Source organism: Castor canadensis, chromosome 12 (assembly GCF_047511655.1).
Source record: "Castor canadensis chromosome 12, mCasCan1.hap1v2, whole genome shotgun sequence".
Lineage (NCBI taxonomy): Eukaryota > Metazoa > Chordata > Mammalia > Rodentia > Castoridae > Castor > Castor canadensis.
The window spans coordinates 87,715,020-87,731,926 of NC_133397.1; the positions used below are offsets into that span (position 1 = coordinate 87,715,020).

General features: G+C 35.1%; 1 protein-coding gene across 1 annotated transcript in view; it reads right to left on the reverse strand.

Moving 5' to 3' along the window:
* Positions 1-2,135: 2,135 nt before the first annotated feature.
* LOC109675084 (zinc finger B-box domain-containing protein 1-like) overlaps positions 2,136-16,907 on the reverse strand; it is a 104,538-nt gene continuing 89,766 nt past the window's right edge. Inside the window, 3 exon segments of the mRNA XM_074049035.1 lie at positions 2,136-2,316; positions 4,021-4,112; positions 4,114-4,160. Coding sequence (XP_073905136.1) covers positions 2,136-2,316; positions 4,021-4,112; positions 4,114-4,160 — 320 coding nt within the window.

Sequence of the window (16,907 nt, forward strand, 5' to 3'; positions counted from 1 at the left end):
GCCAGAGCTGAGTTGGTAAGAATTAATTATCAGCTTAATATTCACTTCAGAATTCTTATATTATAAAAGGTAGTGGTATCATATAAAATCTTCTTCTGAGCCAATTCATAAAAGACTAGAGCCATTGCTGAACACACAAAGGGAATAGTGGTGGTACAATCCTCTCTAACAAGAACAAGACATCACTTTTGCTTTTTTACTGAGGAAAGTACCTGAGTTTTATAAGTCAGATTCAGAGGAATAATTTAGCTTTTCATTAGAAGGGAAGAAGATGTCTTAGTGCAAAGGAGGGCAAAGAGAGTCAAGAAACTTTAAACCTGAATAGATACACTAAAACAAAAGCATAACATCTTCTCCTGTTTTCACATATGAAGAGGAAATCCCCATTTTAAAAAATCCAGATAGCCAGCAGTCTCAAGACAAGATGCCAAAAGGACTTTTGACAAAAATGATGACGATTCAAGAATGACTCATTTTTGTGTCTATGGGGTTTTGAAAGAGGAAAGTCAAATTACTGAGGAGTCTCTTTCTAGAGATATTTATTTCTTTTGGAACATTTTATTTTGACAATATGACTGGATCACTTGATTACTTACCATCTACTTATTTTAATCATCTTGAATAAAGACTATTTTATATGAAAGATGAAAGAAATGACTATCAGTGTCTTCATCATCATTTTCTAACCTGTCAGGAGATGATGTGTATGAATTCCAGTTCAATTTATTAACACAATGGAAAAGGCATTAAAGATAATTTTACATTGAACCACAATCAGTCTTATAAAAGGGGTAGCTTATCCAGAGAATCACAAAAGACAAAAGAGTTTGAACTCTCAGACATCATCATGTTTTGGTGAAAGTATAGTAAACCTTCACTGACATTTTTGCTGATGTCAAAAAAACTCCATAAATAAGGGAAAACTGTGTTAAAATATCACAAGGTGACAACCATAAAAGTATCCTCCATACCTCCTTTTGTTTTATTTTTAAATCCTTGGATTATAAAATTGTGTAAAATAATTGATTAAATATTGTTAAAACAAGTATTAAATACTGAATATCCACCAACCCCTAGATCTAGAACTAGATAACATCAGAAAAACACTCCCACTAGGTCATTTCCTTTGACAATCACAATGGTCCTTCACACAGCCTGTACTACAGGTCTCCAGAATCACAGAAGCAATAGGATGTGTGTGTGTGTGTGTGTGTGTGTGTGTGCATGTGCGTGAGTGTGTGCTCCAGAATCACAGAAGCAATAGGATGTGTGTGTGTGTGTGTGTGTGTGTGTGTATGTGCGTGAGTGTGTGTGTGTGTGTGTGTGTGTGTGTGTAGATGCATGGAAGAAACGGTGCTGTTTCCCTTGTCCAAAGGGAGAATGAATGCAGAATTACCTCTATCTCACAGGACCTCACTTGTTTATTCTAAAGGTATTCAAACTGATTGAATAAGGATCACCACATTATGGAGAATAATCTACTTTACTGAATATTTAATAATGTTTAATGTCACCTCATCAGAAAATATCTTACAGAAACAACTGCAATAATGTTTAAACAAATACCTGAGTACCACAGACTAGCCAAGTTGAAACATGAAATTAACCACTACATTGACTTTCCCAAATAAGATGCTTTGAGGTTGCTTTATATATAAATAAAAAAACTATGACGTGTTATATCCATTTTATCTTGTGTCGTCTTTTTGCTTCTAGCATCAACTTTTGAAGCTACCAGAACTTCTACAATGTCAAAAATCTTAACTGAAAAAACACTAATTATAGGCTCAGTTGATGGTGCTGACTACTATGACATATTCATCAAATATATATTCTTTTGGTAGACATAATACTTAAATTTGAACAATGGACCATTACTCTAAGCATAATCATGGTCTGTCCTGTGGTAGGTTTTATATTTACAGTTACAACTGTAACTGAGAATTACTTCTGAGAATTTGCCTAATTTTCCTAATACAACCTGCAATGTTGGCTAATATTTGACACACAATAAGCCACTTGGAAGAAAAAGACCTTAAATTTATAATTTCACTAACCATTACTAGTTTATAAGTTTGAAACATCAGAAACATTAATAATCAAAAGCTCCAGCACTAACACAGGTAGTCACTTAGTTACTGTTTCAGTTGTTTACTCTGGGTACAAAAATGGAAAAGAAATGAACAAATAATCATTAAACACTCTGACCATGGTAGTGTGAGAACATGTTGCTTGTCAAGAAAATCTTCCTCCTCATCAGTACTGCTCTCAGAAAATGACAACAAAGACTGCATTTCTGTATCTTTTCCAGAAGACCTGAAAATACATTAAAAAATCAATACACAATATACAGAATCAAGTTTCAGCTTTCATTTATATTCTGAACAATACTACATATATTGAAGTCATTAAGGCAGGCAAATATAAGGGTGCTGTATCAAACTGGGGCATAATTTTCAATGTGACTAGTATACTAAGCTGCCTTTTAATGAGAAATTCCCATTTTTCTCTTTCCCATGAAGTAAAGCCACAATGGAAGCAAGAAGAGAAGATTTTATGGTCTCTGATACGGTCTGTCATTGGTGATTCAGAGGGCACTTCAGAAACTTGCAGAGCCTCAGTTGTCATTAACAACATTCACCATTACATTGGCCATTTAATAGAATCCCAGTAAAGAGACTGCCAGATAAATCACCTCTTTTGTGTACAGTAAATTAGGACTATGTGGACATCCAGTCAAAACATGCCAAAGCCAAAATTAATTACAGTCATTATTTTTTTTTTGTATTTTATTGTGGGGAAGGTAGAAACTGACAGAGACTCTGTCATATAGGTGCCTGAGGTATAGAACAAAAGGAGCATGGGGAACAGAAAGGGCTACACAAGTCACATATTTTGGTCTAAATTTTCAGCCTAGGGATGCCACAAAATATGAAATTCTTCATCCTGTGATGGATATAACTGTTTTTTTTTTTTCATGTGCAATGTAGGTTAAGCCAGTAGTTCACAAACTCTGGTCTGTGGACCAGTGCAGATGCAACTGTGATGAAATTTTCATTCATCAGAAAAGCAGAGAATATAAGAAAAGACAGTGACTATTCAGTAATTTTAATTTTAAAGAACTGTACTTTATACTGCTTTTTCCCATAATATCCTTAGTTTCGGGTGTCCTTTCTTTTATGAAATAATGGTGAAAGTACAGGTAGACTTATTAATGACTTTTTTAGAAAATACAGCAACTTCATATTGATCTCTATGTTAGAGTTAAAAATGGAAAATAGCTAAGAACAACAGCTAAATAATTTCCTCCTTCAGATTTGACAAAGTACCAGACTCTTGATTCCTTTCTACTGTAATATTAGATGACAAAACAATCAAAGGAATTTACATTTCAAAAGACTTTTAATTTACACTTATTTTACTGTTTCTAAAAGTAACGATCCTCCTTCTCCAACAATTCCATAACATCAGTAACAGAATGATGTGACAGACTGCTTTTCTGAAGCATTTACTAGTAGAACCTACGGTCCTTGCAAACTGATCCCCTTCCATGTCACTACCTGATGTGAGAAACAATGAAATGGTACAAATTAAAGTATCATTAACAATCTAGATGCTGCTTCAGGAAAGAAACTTCTAGATATTCTACCCTAAAAACTTTATTTATATTGGGCATGATTTTATTATTGTAAAATATTGAAATTTGTTAGGTTAATTAGTTCAAGTAGGACATTTGATTTTCAGCATAAGAAGAAATGATGAGAGATTATTAATTCCAAATATCTTTTCATCTTTATGATACACTTTTTGAAGCAAAGAACTATATCTTCACATTAAAATACAAACTTTATAAGCCTTTCACTAAATCCTGGCCAGCAAAGCACCTAAACATATAAAGAATGGTCTTAGAAAGTACACACATGGAATAATTTTTCTTTACATGGTAAAGAAAACTAATCAGGGCTTATCCACATTTTACTATATACTGTTTTTATATATAAAGATGCAGGTTTAACTTACTTTAATTCCTCAAGGGTGCAGTGCCTCCTCACATGTGCAGTATTAAGGAAATCCGTGAAAATCTAACTGACATTCAGTGAGTCATTGTTGAAGACTGACTAACTCTTCACAGGTTAGACTGTAAAGTTTTTCTGAAGGATATGAAATATTTTATTTCATGCACACTTGAATTCAAGAAACAAATGCACAGAGTTTGGTGCTGGAAGTTTATCCAGAATAAACTATGATCAGTACAGAGGATCAGCACAGATTTTAACAATCCCTGAATTGTCTAATGTCTGCTGAATGGTGAAGTGAGAGCTAAGTGTGACCTAAGATTCCATATTAGGATGTGGGAGGTTGGGGTTGTACTTTAGCCTGTGTGAGGCCCTGGATTCCACATCTACCACTAAAAAAAACCAAAATAATAATATATCAGTGCGTGGATATCAAATCACCTTAATCATAGCAATTTTTAAATATACACTGTACTTTCGCAATTTGCCAAATGTCCTGAGCACTCACAGTTTCAAAGGAAATCAAGCAATCTTCTTTAAACACTAAAATATTATGCAGATGCTCAATATTACTTAATTTTTTCTAAGAAATAAAATTTTATCTACACACACCTTAAGGAAAAGGCTAGTCATAGCAAACCTACTCTTTCCTTTTTGGCGTCCTTGTTTTGTATAAATAATCATTTATATTTGAAGGAGAAAAGAATTAAGTCTTCCCCCTTTTTTATCACACCGGCTTATGACTCAGCCTAGGTAGGTATGGAGTACTAGTACAAGTTAAATAAACAAAATGAGTTTAGGCAACCATACCTTGAAATAAACTACTATCAACTCGAGTAAAGACATAAATATAACTATTTTTAGAAAGGCTTTAATGTCTTCTTTTTGACAAGGATGAAGTTGTAAAAACCACAGAACACATAGTTACACTATGATGACTTTACAGCTGTAAGAATCACTGGGTGTTATTCTTCTTTCGTGTTTACAAAAGTGCCGAGTATATGTCCTCCCAGTTAGAAGGCCCAAACACCAAGCTACAATTATCCTATACTGAACTGAAAATATTTTTTTGATGGTTAAAATAACATCTTAATGTTTTGGGACAAGCAGAGATTCTTTGACTGAAAAGAAATTACATTATTCTTACTGAAATAGAGAACTCAATACACTTACACATGGACATGTCCTTAAAATTATTTAGCCCAGTGGCTTTCAAATTATTATACATAGATAAATTATGTAGGTTTAGGATAAAGTTCTTATCTCCACCATCCTGAATCAGGACTGTTATACCCAATCTAGTTTACATTTTGGGATTCTATATAAGATTAATTTTGAAAGAAAAACAAAAGATTCTTGAGCTAAAAATTCTTAAACCACCTAGCTTCTTCCATCCTCACTTGTTAGAGATTAGAAAATTAGGGACCTACAGAGAAATAGTAACTTGGAAGTCAGAAAACTACATGGGGCAAGAGCTGGAGCTAGATCTATGTTCCTTTAGCTCACCAATATTGTAAATTATTATGTTCCAGAATAGCATTCTTAAATTTCAAGCTGTTATCTTCTCTCCCATTTTTTACAAGGTGAAAGAAGATAGGTACCAAGTGAAAGGGAATGCCTCCACAGCATAGCAGTCAATGCAGGATTGGGAATGATCAAAATTACAAAACTAATGCTCAACTGTCTTGCTTAGATGTAGGGAATCCCACTAGGAGAGGCATTCAAACTCAGTTAGATGTTTGAGTTCCAACTGAATGATCAGAGAGTCTATTTTGTTGAAACATTGATTCTAAAATTATTTTTCAGAACACTTTATGAAGTTAACAAGAACCAAGGCAATACCACTTGATTTTAGATAATGGAAAAATCAAGACAGAGCAACATAGAAGTATGTACAAAATCCTCATTATTTTAAGTTAGTGTTAAACCCAAAAGGTCAATTTTACAATAATCTAATTATCCTGATTTTTTAATACAGGGCTAAATCAGGCTGGATTGACATTTATATTGAAAAATTTGTTTTGTACCTGGAAAGTCAGCTGATTGGTGAGGAATGGATTGAAGTTTAACATTTTCTATACTTTGAGTTAGAGTCTTTTCTCTGATCATTGAAGAATCCAACACAATAATAAACAATTAGACCAAGAGATAGAATTTTGATTAAATATAGTTCTGCAGTGCATTTATAAATTTAAATTCATTCAAAACACAAGCAGAAAACTGCTAAAGGGAGGGAGGAAGGGAGTTACAAAAGAGTAATAGAAGGGATTCCAAGATGGTAGCTTACTGACAGAACCCAGACCACCAAACTCCCACAAGCCTAAAAGATAATCTTGGGTTCATGGCAGGAAGGATAGTCTGTTTACTTTGCTAAATGAGAGGGTATAGATATATAGATATACCGAATCTACAATGACCAAACTCTAAATAAGCTTTTTAAAGTGGAAATCTGCCCCTGGAGTATGGGCACCACAAGGAATATGCTATGCTGCTGGCATGTGTTCTTTTTTCTTTACCTGGAATAGAGTAGCCTCCAGTCCATGAAGACTACCTGAAGTGCTAAAAACAAACAAACAAACAAAAACACAGGGAATTGAGCCTTCCAGGAGCCATGGGAGAAGGGGAACAACTCTGATTGCTGACTGCTGACTACCAACATGAGGGATCCTCAGATACCAGAGAGAAGTACCCACAAACAATTCAGGTGAGCAAGCCACTTTCAGTCTTAAGCGCTATCACACAACTCAGCTCAGCTTGCAGGCATGTGACTGCATCCCACAAGCTTATTAAGTTTTTGGCAGAATAAATCAGGTGAAATTTCCTGTCCTCATGGGGGAGAGGCACCATGACTTATACTTCAGCCCACACTTATCTCTACAAAGGAAGACAGTGTGGGTGCAGGCTATTCAAGCCTGAATACAGCTTGAGCTCACTCAACCACCACTGAGAAGCCTAGTAGCAAGCTGAATCTTATTGCCTTGCAGAGAAGAGCATTTGTCTTGAGCTAAAGTTCCCAGACTAGCCCCATGAGGGAGACAGGCCACCTCTCCCTGCTCAACTAGTAATGATCTTCTCTGAAAAGCCCCATAGCTAAGGGATCTGAAACTGACTCTCTTTCCCCCATCCCACCCTGCTGCCCCCAAGAGGAGCCTTTGGTAAAACAACCTGAGATAGAACTATCAGACTTTCCTGGCAGAGGAGAGGGTGCTGGTCTACCCTACTCACTATCCCTATAGCCACTCCTGAGAAATGTCCTAAATAAGCAAGCTGAAGGTGACTGACTCTCCCCTCCAAGAGGAGTCTTTGGCTAAACAGTCTGAGTGGAGCAACCCAAACTTGCCCAGATGAGAGTGCACTGTTGTTTGCTACTCAGCCCAACATATCTATCCTAAAGAAAGGCAGAGACCATCTGTCTAAACAGACTCAGACAAGTGAGCACCACCCAACAGAGAGATGTGAGAACTGCAGACTAAAACCAAGGGATCAGTAATTGGAGGGCAACATCCACTGCACTCAAATTTGAACTTTAAAAAACATTTTTCTCTGTTTTGACAAAGTTTCAATTTGTCTATCCCCCTTTTAATCCAATTTTTTTCTCCTTTGTTTTTCAAATCACAGCCCCCCCCCCCTTATTTTCTTTTCTTTTTCTTCTTTCCTTTCTTCTCCACCCTTTTTTTCCCACATCCACTATCTCTGTCTAACAACTAATGGTTTATCCTACTCCCTTCTTATATGACCCCCATTCTAACTTTCTGCAATCTCTTTTGACTGTGGCATCCTCCTCCATAGCAACTGAACTATACCTCTACACTCATTTACATTAGAATCTTTTTAACCTGCAGTCCCCACACCTCACACCTCTTTTCCTCCTTTACTCATTCCCTTCTTAATTTCTTCTCCTACTTCCATTATTTTTACTGCCTAAGTTTTAATCTCTATGTGAAGAACTTTTATTTATCCAACACCTCCTTGTTTATAGATAATACTGCCAAGACTTTTCAATTTCACCTAAATATTTGGTTTGTTATAGAATTTGAGAATTTATTATTGCTAAGTTATACTCCCAGGTCAGTGGACAGAAATGACACAACAACCTAGCCAATAACCAGTTCTGCCAGAACGTAGGAATTAATTCAAGAGAAAGAGTTCAGGTGACTAAAATCCCAAACCAACTAAGCAACCCCCAACCAAGCAAATGGAACCCCAAAACAGGCAGGAGTAGTTATACATATTAAAGTAGATTTCAAACCTAAACTAGACAGAAGAGACAAAATAGGTCACTTCATACTAATAAAAGGAACAATACATGAAGAGGAATTAACAAATGTTAACTTAAGTGCACCCAATATTAGCACACCCAACTTCATTAAAAAAACACTGTTGGACTTAACAGATGAGCAAATCTCGAAATAGAAGCATGGGAAATAGGAAAATTCAGGAGATTGTGACTCCTCCAAAAGTCAGCAACCACACAACAAAGAATCTGATGGATAATGAAAGGGATGAAACCTCAATCTCCAAGCTCAAAATGATTATGATAAGAATGGTTAAAGAAATTAAAGAAGACAGGCAAAAATAAGTCAATGAAATCCAAGAGAATATGGATAAATAGGTTGAGAAGTCACAAAAACAACTAAATGAAATCAAAAGTAGGAAATAAACAAACATCTGAATGAAATAAAAAAGATACAAAAACAGAGATAAATGAAATAAAAAGAAAATACAAGATGTGATAGGGGAACATTATTAAGATATAGAAAGTCTCAAAAAAATGGAAAGCCTGGAAATAAAAGCTCCTTAAGTCAAATAAAAAATACAGTTGAAAGGATTCTGGCAGGATAGAACAACTTGAAGACTGGATTTTAGGACTTGAAAACAAAGTAGATAAAGAGAATGACACAGATAAATACATAGAGAAAAGAATGAAGAAATAAGAAAGGAATATGTAAGAACACTGCAACTCAATTAAAATAACATGAATTTACAAATCATGGACATTGAAAAGGAGATGATGTCCAAGCAAAAGGCATAGGAAACTTATTCAATAAAACAATTAAGAAAAAACCCCAAATTTTGAGAAAGAGATGCTCATCTTGGTACAGGAAACTTCTTAGACACCAAACAGACATGACCAAAATAGAACATCTCCATGGCATTTTATAGCTAAAATATTAAGCACAGAGAACAAAAGTGGAATATTTAAAGATTGCAAAGAACAAACATCAATCCCCAATAAAGGTAAAGCCATCAAAATAACAGGAAATTTCTCAACAGAAAACTTAAAAGCAAGAAGTCATGGAATGAGGTATTTCAAGCATTGAAAGAAAATATTTTCAAATATAGAATACTCTCTCTGGTAAAACTATCATTCATAATGGAAGGAAAAATAAAAACTTTCTATGATAAACAGAAACTACAACAGTATGTGACAACTAAACCACAATTCCAGAAGATACTCAAAGTTATTGTACACACAGAAGATGCAGATAAATATACTCAAGAATGGATGGGAATAATTAAATCTCAAGAGATGAACAGATAAACAATTGTACAATAGAAAAGAATCAAACACACACACACACACACCCAAAGCAACAAAATGGCAAGAATTAACACATACCTCTAAATGTTAAGAATGAATGTTAATGATCTCAATTTCCCCATCAAAATTCAAAGATTGGCAAGCTGGACTAAAGGGAAGACCAAATGATTTTTTGTTTGTTTACAAGAAACACATCTCAACAACAGAAACAAACATTGGCTTATAGTAAAAATGTAGAAAAAGATTTTTTAAGCAAATGGTCCCCCAAAACAGGCAGGAGTAGCTATACATTTATCTGATAAAGTAAACTTCAAACTTCAGTTAGACAGAAAAGACAAACTATGTTATTTCATACTAATAAAAGGAATAATGTATCATGAGGAAATAACAAATTTTAACTTAAGTGTGTCCAATGTCATAGCACCAAACTTCATTAAACAAATACTGTTGGACTTAAAAGCACAGATAGACCTCAACACAGTGACAGTGTAGACTTCCATAATTCATTATTACCAATAGGTAGGTCATTCAGACAAAAAAAAAAATCAACAAAGAAACTTCATAATTAAATGCCACCATAGACCAAATTGTCTTGACAAACTATTTCATCAAGCAGCAGCACAATATACATTCTTATGAGCAACTCATGGAACTTTCTCCCTAATAGTTCAAATTTTAGGACACAGGGCAAGTGATAACAAGTATAAGAAAATTGAGACTAAACCCCTGTATACTGTCTGAACACATTGGAATAAAACTAGAACTCAGTAACAAAACAAACAACAGAAAATATTCGAACACCTGGAATATGAATAACACATAGATGACCAATGGGTCATTGAAGAAATAAAGAAATAAATCAAAAAGTTCCTGGAATCTAACAAATCCCTATCCTATGGAATATAGAGGAAAGTTTACAGCTATGAATGACTACATTAAAAACACAGAGAGATTGCAAATGAATGATCTAATGTTGCATCTCAAATTCCTGTAAAACCAAAAACAAGTTAAACTTAAACCAGCAAAAGGAGAGCGATCATAAAAATAATGGTTACAATCAATGAAGTAGAGACTTAAAAAAACTTTAGAAAGAATCAACCAAACACAAAGTTGGTTCTTTAAAAAGATAAATAATGTGATTAAAAGGAATCTGACTAAAAGGAGGGAAAAGACCTGAATTAATAAAATTTGAGGTAAAGAAGGACATAATTACAACATATACTAATGAAATCCAGAGGATCATTACGGAATACTTTGAAAACCTATATTCAAATAAATTTGAAAACCTAGAAGAAATTGATATATTTGCAGATACATATGGCCAACAAAACTGAGCTGAGAGGATATAAACCACTTAAGTAGCTCTATAACAAGCAATGAAATTGAAACAGTGGTAAAGTCTCCCAAAAAAAGATAAGCTCAGGACCTGATGGATTCACTGCTGAATTCTACCAGAACTTTAAAGAACTGATATCAATACTCTTCAAGCTATTGCATAAAATAGAAAGAGAAGGAACATTATCACATTCATTCTATGAAGCCAGTGTCACACGCATCCCAAAACTGAACAAGGACACAACAAAAAATGAGAATTCTAGGCCAATCTCTTTAATGAACTTAGATGCAAAAATTCTCAATAAAATACAGCAAGCCAAATTCAACAACACATTGAAAATATAATACAGCATGATGAAGTCATTTTTATTCCAGATGCAGGGATGGTTCCATATATGCAAATCAATAAACGTAATACAGCATATAAACAGAAGCAAAGACAAAATTTTCAATAGATGCAGAAAAAGCCTTTGACAAAATACCACATCTTTTTTTGATAATAGGTCTGATGAAACTAGGAATGGAATGAATGTAGTTCAACAAAATAAAGGCTATATATGACAAACTTATAGACAACATCATACTAAATGTGGAAAAACTGAAACCATTTCCTCTAAAGTCAGGAATGAGACAAGAGTGTCCACTCTCTCCACTCTTATGCAACATAATTTTGGAATTCCTAATCAAACCAATAAAACAGGAAGAAGAAATAAAAGGAATTCAAATAGGAAAGAAAGCAGTGAAATTATACCCATTTGCAGATGATATGATCTTATACCTAAAAGATCCTAAAACTCTACCAAATAAAAAACAAACAAATCTCCTAGATATCATAAATACCTTCAGCAAAGTAGTGGGATACAAAATCTGTATTGAAAAATCAGTAGCTTCTCCTTATATCAATAATGAGTAGACTGAGAAAGAATTTAGGAAAACAATTCCACTCAGAGCAGCATCAAAAAAAAAAGCCCCATAAATATCTAGGAATAAACTTAACAAAGAAAGAGAAATACCTTAACAAAGAGAACTATAAACCACTGAAGAAAGAAATTGAAGAGGACATCAGAAGATGGAATGATCTCCTATGCTCATGGAGCAGAATATCATGAAAATGGCTATATTACCAAAATCAATCTACATGTCCAAAGCAATCTCCACCAAAATTCCACTGATATTTTTCACAGAGGTTGCAAAATCAATCCTAAAGTTCTTATCAAAGCATGAAAGACCATGAATTGCAAAGGCAATACTAAACAAAAAGAGCAGTACTATAGGTGTATAGTATTTGACTTCAAACTATACTACAGAGCCTAGTAATAAAAACAGCATGGTACTGGCACAAAAATAAACATGAACGCCAGTGAAACAGAATAGAATACCCAGACACAAATCTGCACAGCTACAGCCATACGACTTTTGACAAAGGAACACAAAACATGCATTGGAGAAAAGATAGCTTCTTCCACAAATAGTGCAGGGAGATAAGCACATGTAGGTGACTGAAACTAGACCCCACTCTCTTATCCTGTACAAATATTAATTCAGCATGGATCAAAGATCTTAATGTAAGAGCTGAAACTTTGAAACTACTAAAGAAAAGAGTAGGGAATACACTGCAACATATAGGCATAGGCAATAATTTCTCAAATAGAACTGCAATGGCTCAGCAATTAAGAAAAAAGCATTTACAAATGGGACTACATGAAACTCAAAAGCTTCTGCACAGCAAAAGAAATGGGAGAAAACTTTTGATAGCTGTGATTATGATGAGGGATTATAAACAGAATTTACAGAGAGCTCAAAAAACTAAACTCCCAAAGAATCAATGACCCAATGAAGAAATGGGCAAGTGACTTGAACAGAAATCTTTCAAAAGAAGAAGCGCAAATGGCCAAAACACACATGATGAAGTGTTTAACATTCCTGGCCATAAAGGAAATGCAAATCAAAACCATATTAAGATTCCACCTCACTCCTATTGAAATGACTATCAATAAAGATCACAAACAACAACAAATGTTGGCAAGGATGTAGAGAAAAAAGGAAAATTTACTGTTGCTGGGAATGTAAATTAGGGCAACCACTATGGAAAACAGTATGGAGGCTCTTCAAAAAACTAAAAATAGAGCTACCATATGATCCAGCAATACCACTCCTGGCCATATACCCAAAAGAATATAAGCCAGGATACTATAAAGACATTTGCACACTCGTAGTTATTGGATAATTATTCACAATAACAAGCTACGATGTGAGATATATAGATATATAAATACAGATGATACAGATACAGATACAATGGAATATACATATAAAGAAATATATGTAATGGCATATATGTATGAATTATATATAAAGGAATATTATTCATCTGTAAAGAAGAATGAAATTTTGTTGTTCACAGGTAAATGAATGGCATTTGAGAACATCATGTTAGATGAAGTAAGCCAGGTTCAGAAAGATAAAGGTCACATGCTTTCTCTTATGTGGAAAATAGGTCCAAATATATATGCAAGCATTATCATCTATACATAAATATGTATGCAGAACATGTTTCCAATTGTAGGACTATCTAGAGGAGACTAAGGGAGGAAAGAAAGAAGAAGAGGATATTAAAATATACTGCATCTATGTAGAAACAAAACACACACAGTGAAAACTGTTGAACAATAGGGAGTAGTGGGAAAAAAGATAAGGAAGAATAACAGACTGATTAAAGTACAATATATTTACAGATCAAATATCCAGGCAAAACCCCACTGAACAATGAACAGTCACTAAAACAATGAAAGACAGGAATATAAAGCAGGTCATGCTAAGTGAGGGTAATAGCAAGAGGGGGAGGCTAAATGAAGAGAGTAGGAGAGGGTGAATATGGTTGATGTATTTTGTACATATGTATGAATATGGAACATGGAAACCTGTAGAGTTATGTCAAGAAGGGTAGTAGAAGAAGAGGGAGAATAATGAAGGGGATGAAGCAACCCAGAGTACAATATATATATAAATGTCACACTGATGCCCCTTGTATAGCTATCATATATTAACGGAAACATTAAAAAAAAGAGTAATAGTAATAGAGGGCATGAATCTAATCAACATACATTATATGCGTGTATGGAATATCACAATGAAACCTCTGCATGATCAATTTACACTAATAAAATAATTTAATTTTAAAAACCATATTCCACAGAGAAACTAACACTTATTTGAAGAATGGAAAGAAAGAAGCAAAGGACCAAAGAACAAGTGAAGACTTCTAAATGGTAGCCAATCAGATAGGCTTTTTCTCAATAGAACAAGAGGAAAAACAAAAACAACTATAGAATTACTATGTAGCTTAACTACATATCTGCCTCACAATATTGAAGATAGCCTGACAACAAGCTTCTTGTAACTCTGTAGCCTCCTTATCTTCCATTTCCTCCATCTCTTTTCTGCAAGCCACTGTCCTATCTTGCTTATGCCCCTTTTCTTATTCTTTCCATGCTTTCACCCCTCTACCTTCACTCTGCCCACCTTCTTCCCCTTAAAAATGGGCACAATACTGATGGGAAGTGAGGACTTCAGATTATTCTGTGGCTCTGTCATGTGACGCAGGGGCAGACTTGCCTGTATTTGTACCTTGCCTCTGTGCACACAGAGGGGAGATGGTGGGTAGTTACAACACTGCCTAGAGCCTCCAATTTTGAATGTGAAAAGGAGAAATTGAGAATAACATCTGCCTCTGTTGCATCACTGAGTTGCTTTTAAAATCAAATGAAGAAGCAGGCACAGGTGCACTTGCCTATGATCCTAGCATTTGGGAGGTGAGGTGAGAGAACCTCAAGTTCAAGGTCAGCCTAGACTATAAAATGGGATTATCTCAAAAAAATAAAAATGAAAAATCAAATGAAGTAACTTCGCATACAGAAACAACTAGTGCTTATTACTAGTTATTACTAGTTATTATTACTAGTTATTACTAGTTATTACTGGTTATTGGCTGGTTTCATATTCCTTATGTCAATTTTTAATGTGTACTTAATTTCTTCTCTTGAATTCAAAGTCACTGTACGGCAAAATTATTGCCACTGCAGCGGTCATAACCTGGCTATCCATATAGGAGTTACCTAGTTAATCTGATAGATGAGCATGCCCAGTGGATTAGCACTTCTACAGTTTAATCTATCACTTGATCAATTTATGGACAGAGATGCCAGTTACTCAGGAAGCCAAGGTCTCACTGTTTTAGTTCACAGACAGAATGGTAAATCTGCTAGTATCAAATAAATTTTTATCTTTTCTTGTTTAAGAAGAAGCACTTTCCTCTTTCAGATTGCTTAGTTCACTTAATTACCTGTGGACCTGTACAAACATAAGATTAGCATGGGAATTAAGGTCCACAAAGACTTTTAAACCACAAATCGCAATGAGTTTAAAACAAGGGAGTAATTTTAACTATTGAAGAAGTAAATGTCTTAAAGTGCATTATTACTGATATCTTTTCATAATGCCTATTTTCTAGATTTCTTCAAGCTATAATAATCAGAAAAAGACAAGGTACCTTAGTAACTGAATTATAATTCTCAAAGCAGTCCAGAAGAAAATACATTTTAGAATGGAAACAGCTTATATAATTGACTGAAACCTGGCTTATCGAGAGCCCTTGCCTACTGCATGTGGGAAGTGCCACCCAATGGTTTCTTAAGTAATTCAACAGTTTGCTGAGGACTTAATACATGTGTAAATATGCATGTGGAAATAGAGATAAATTTTCATAAATATGATATCCATATATAATTTCATTAGATTATCAGTTTTATTAGATAGATCATGTTATTATATTTGTCCTTCAAATATAGAATCTGATACAAACAAAGATTAAGGAGGTAATTTGTCCAATATTATGAAGCTTATAAGTGTTTTTATCAAATTTCAAACCCAGATCCAGACTTACTGACCCTGAGCCTGGCTTTCAACCACCCTGATTAGCTGACTTCTCTTTCTCTCTATCTCTCTCTCACCCTCTCTCTCTTTCTCTCTCCCTCCTCCCTGATTCTTTCATTATTGGGAGAAGAACTGGGATTTACACTGGGGACCTTGTACTGCTTGCTAGGCAGGTGTTCTACCACCTAAGCCATGCACCCAGCTTTTTTTGCTTTAGTTATTTGTTAGTAGGGTCTCAAATTTTTTTCCTGGCCTCAGACTGTGATCCTTCTGCCTATGCCTCTAACATAACTAAGATTAGAAGCATAACCCACCATGCCTGAGTAGTTTGTTGAACTAGGGGGTCTCACTAACTTTTTGCCTGGGTTGACTTCAAACCATAATCTTCCCATTCTCCACCTCTGGTATAACTAGGTTTACAGGTATGAGCCAGCCAAATTGCTGTCTCTTGTCTCCTGATTCATCAGGAAGTTACACACACACACACACACACACACACACACACACACACACCTCTGCTCACCCCAGCTACTTCTGAAATGGCACTATGATAGCCATAGTAGCTGCATCAAAGAAGAAAGTTTATTAATGTAGTTATTTTCTGTCTTTTATTCTCCTAGCTCCTTGGCACAGTTATTTCTCAAAGAACTTAGAAAAAGGAAGTGGATGTAATCTGGAAGTAACAGACAATAAGGCAGAAGGACTGCTGTTCACAGCAGTGCTGCCCATGTTCATGGGAATGCAAACACATTTACATCTGCACAGGAGTCAAAATGTGTGGCTGTGGCTGTGTGAGGCCAAACCTCCTGAAGAATTTTTCCTGAGTAGTGAAATGGGGGTTAGAATTTTTCTGCCCGTTGATGCTGAACAGAGAACAAAGTCCTTGAGCAGAATCAGTGACTTCCACTGTAGGACCTGTCACCTTGACTCAGGTGATACATCATCTTTTCTCCTGCCTCAGAGCTCCAGGTGAACTTCTTTAAAAACTGTGCTCTCATCCAAAGCCAATCTTCCCAATGCAAAGAAAGGCAGAGGGGGTTAATTATGGGAACCTGGGTGCTTTCTGCTGCTGGACCATCAGG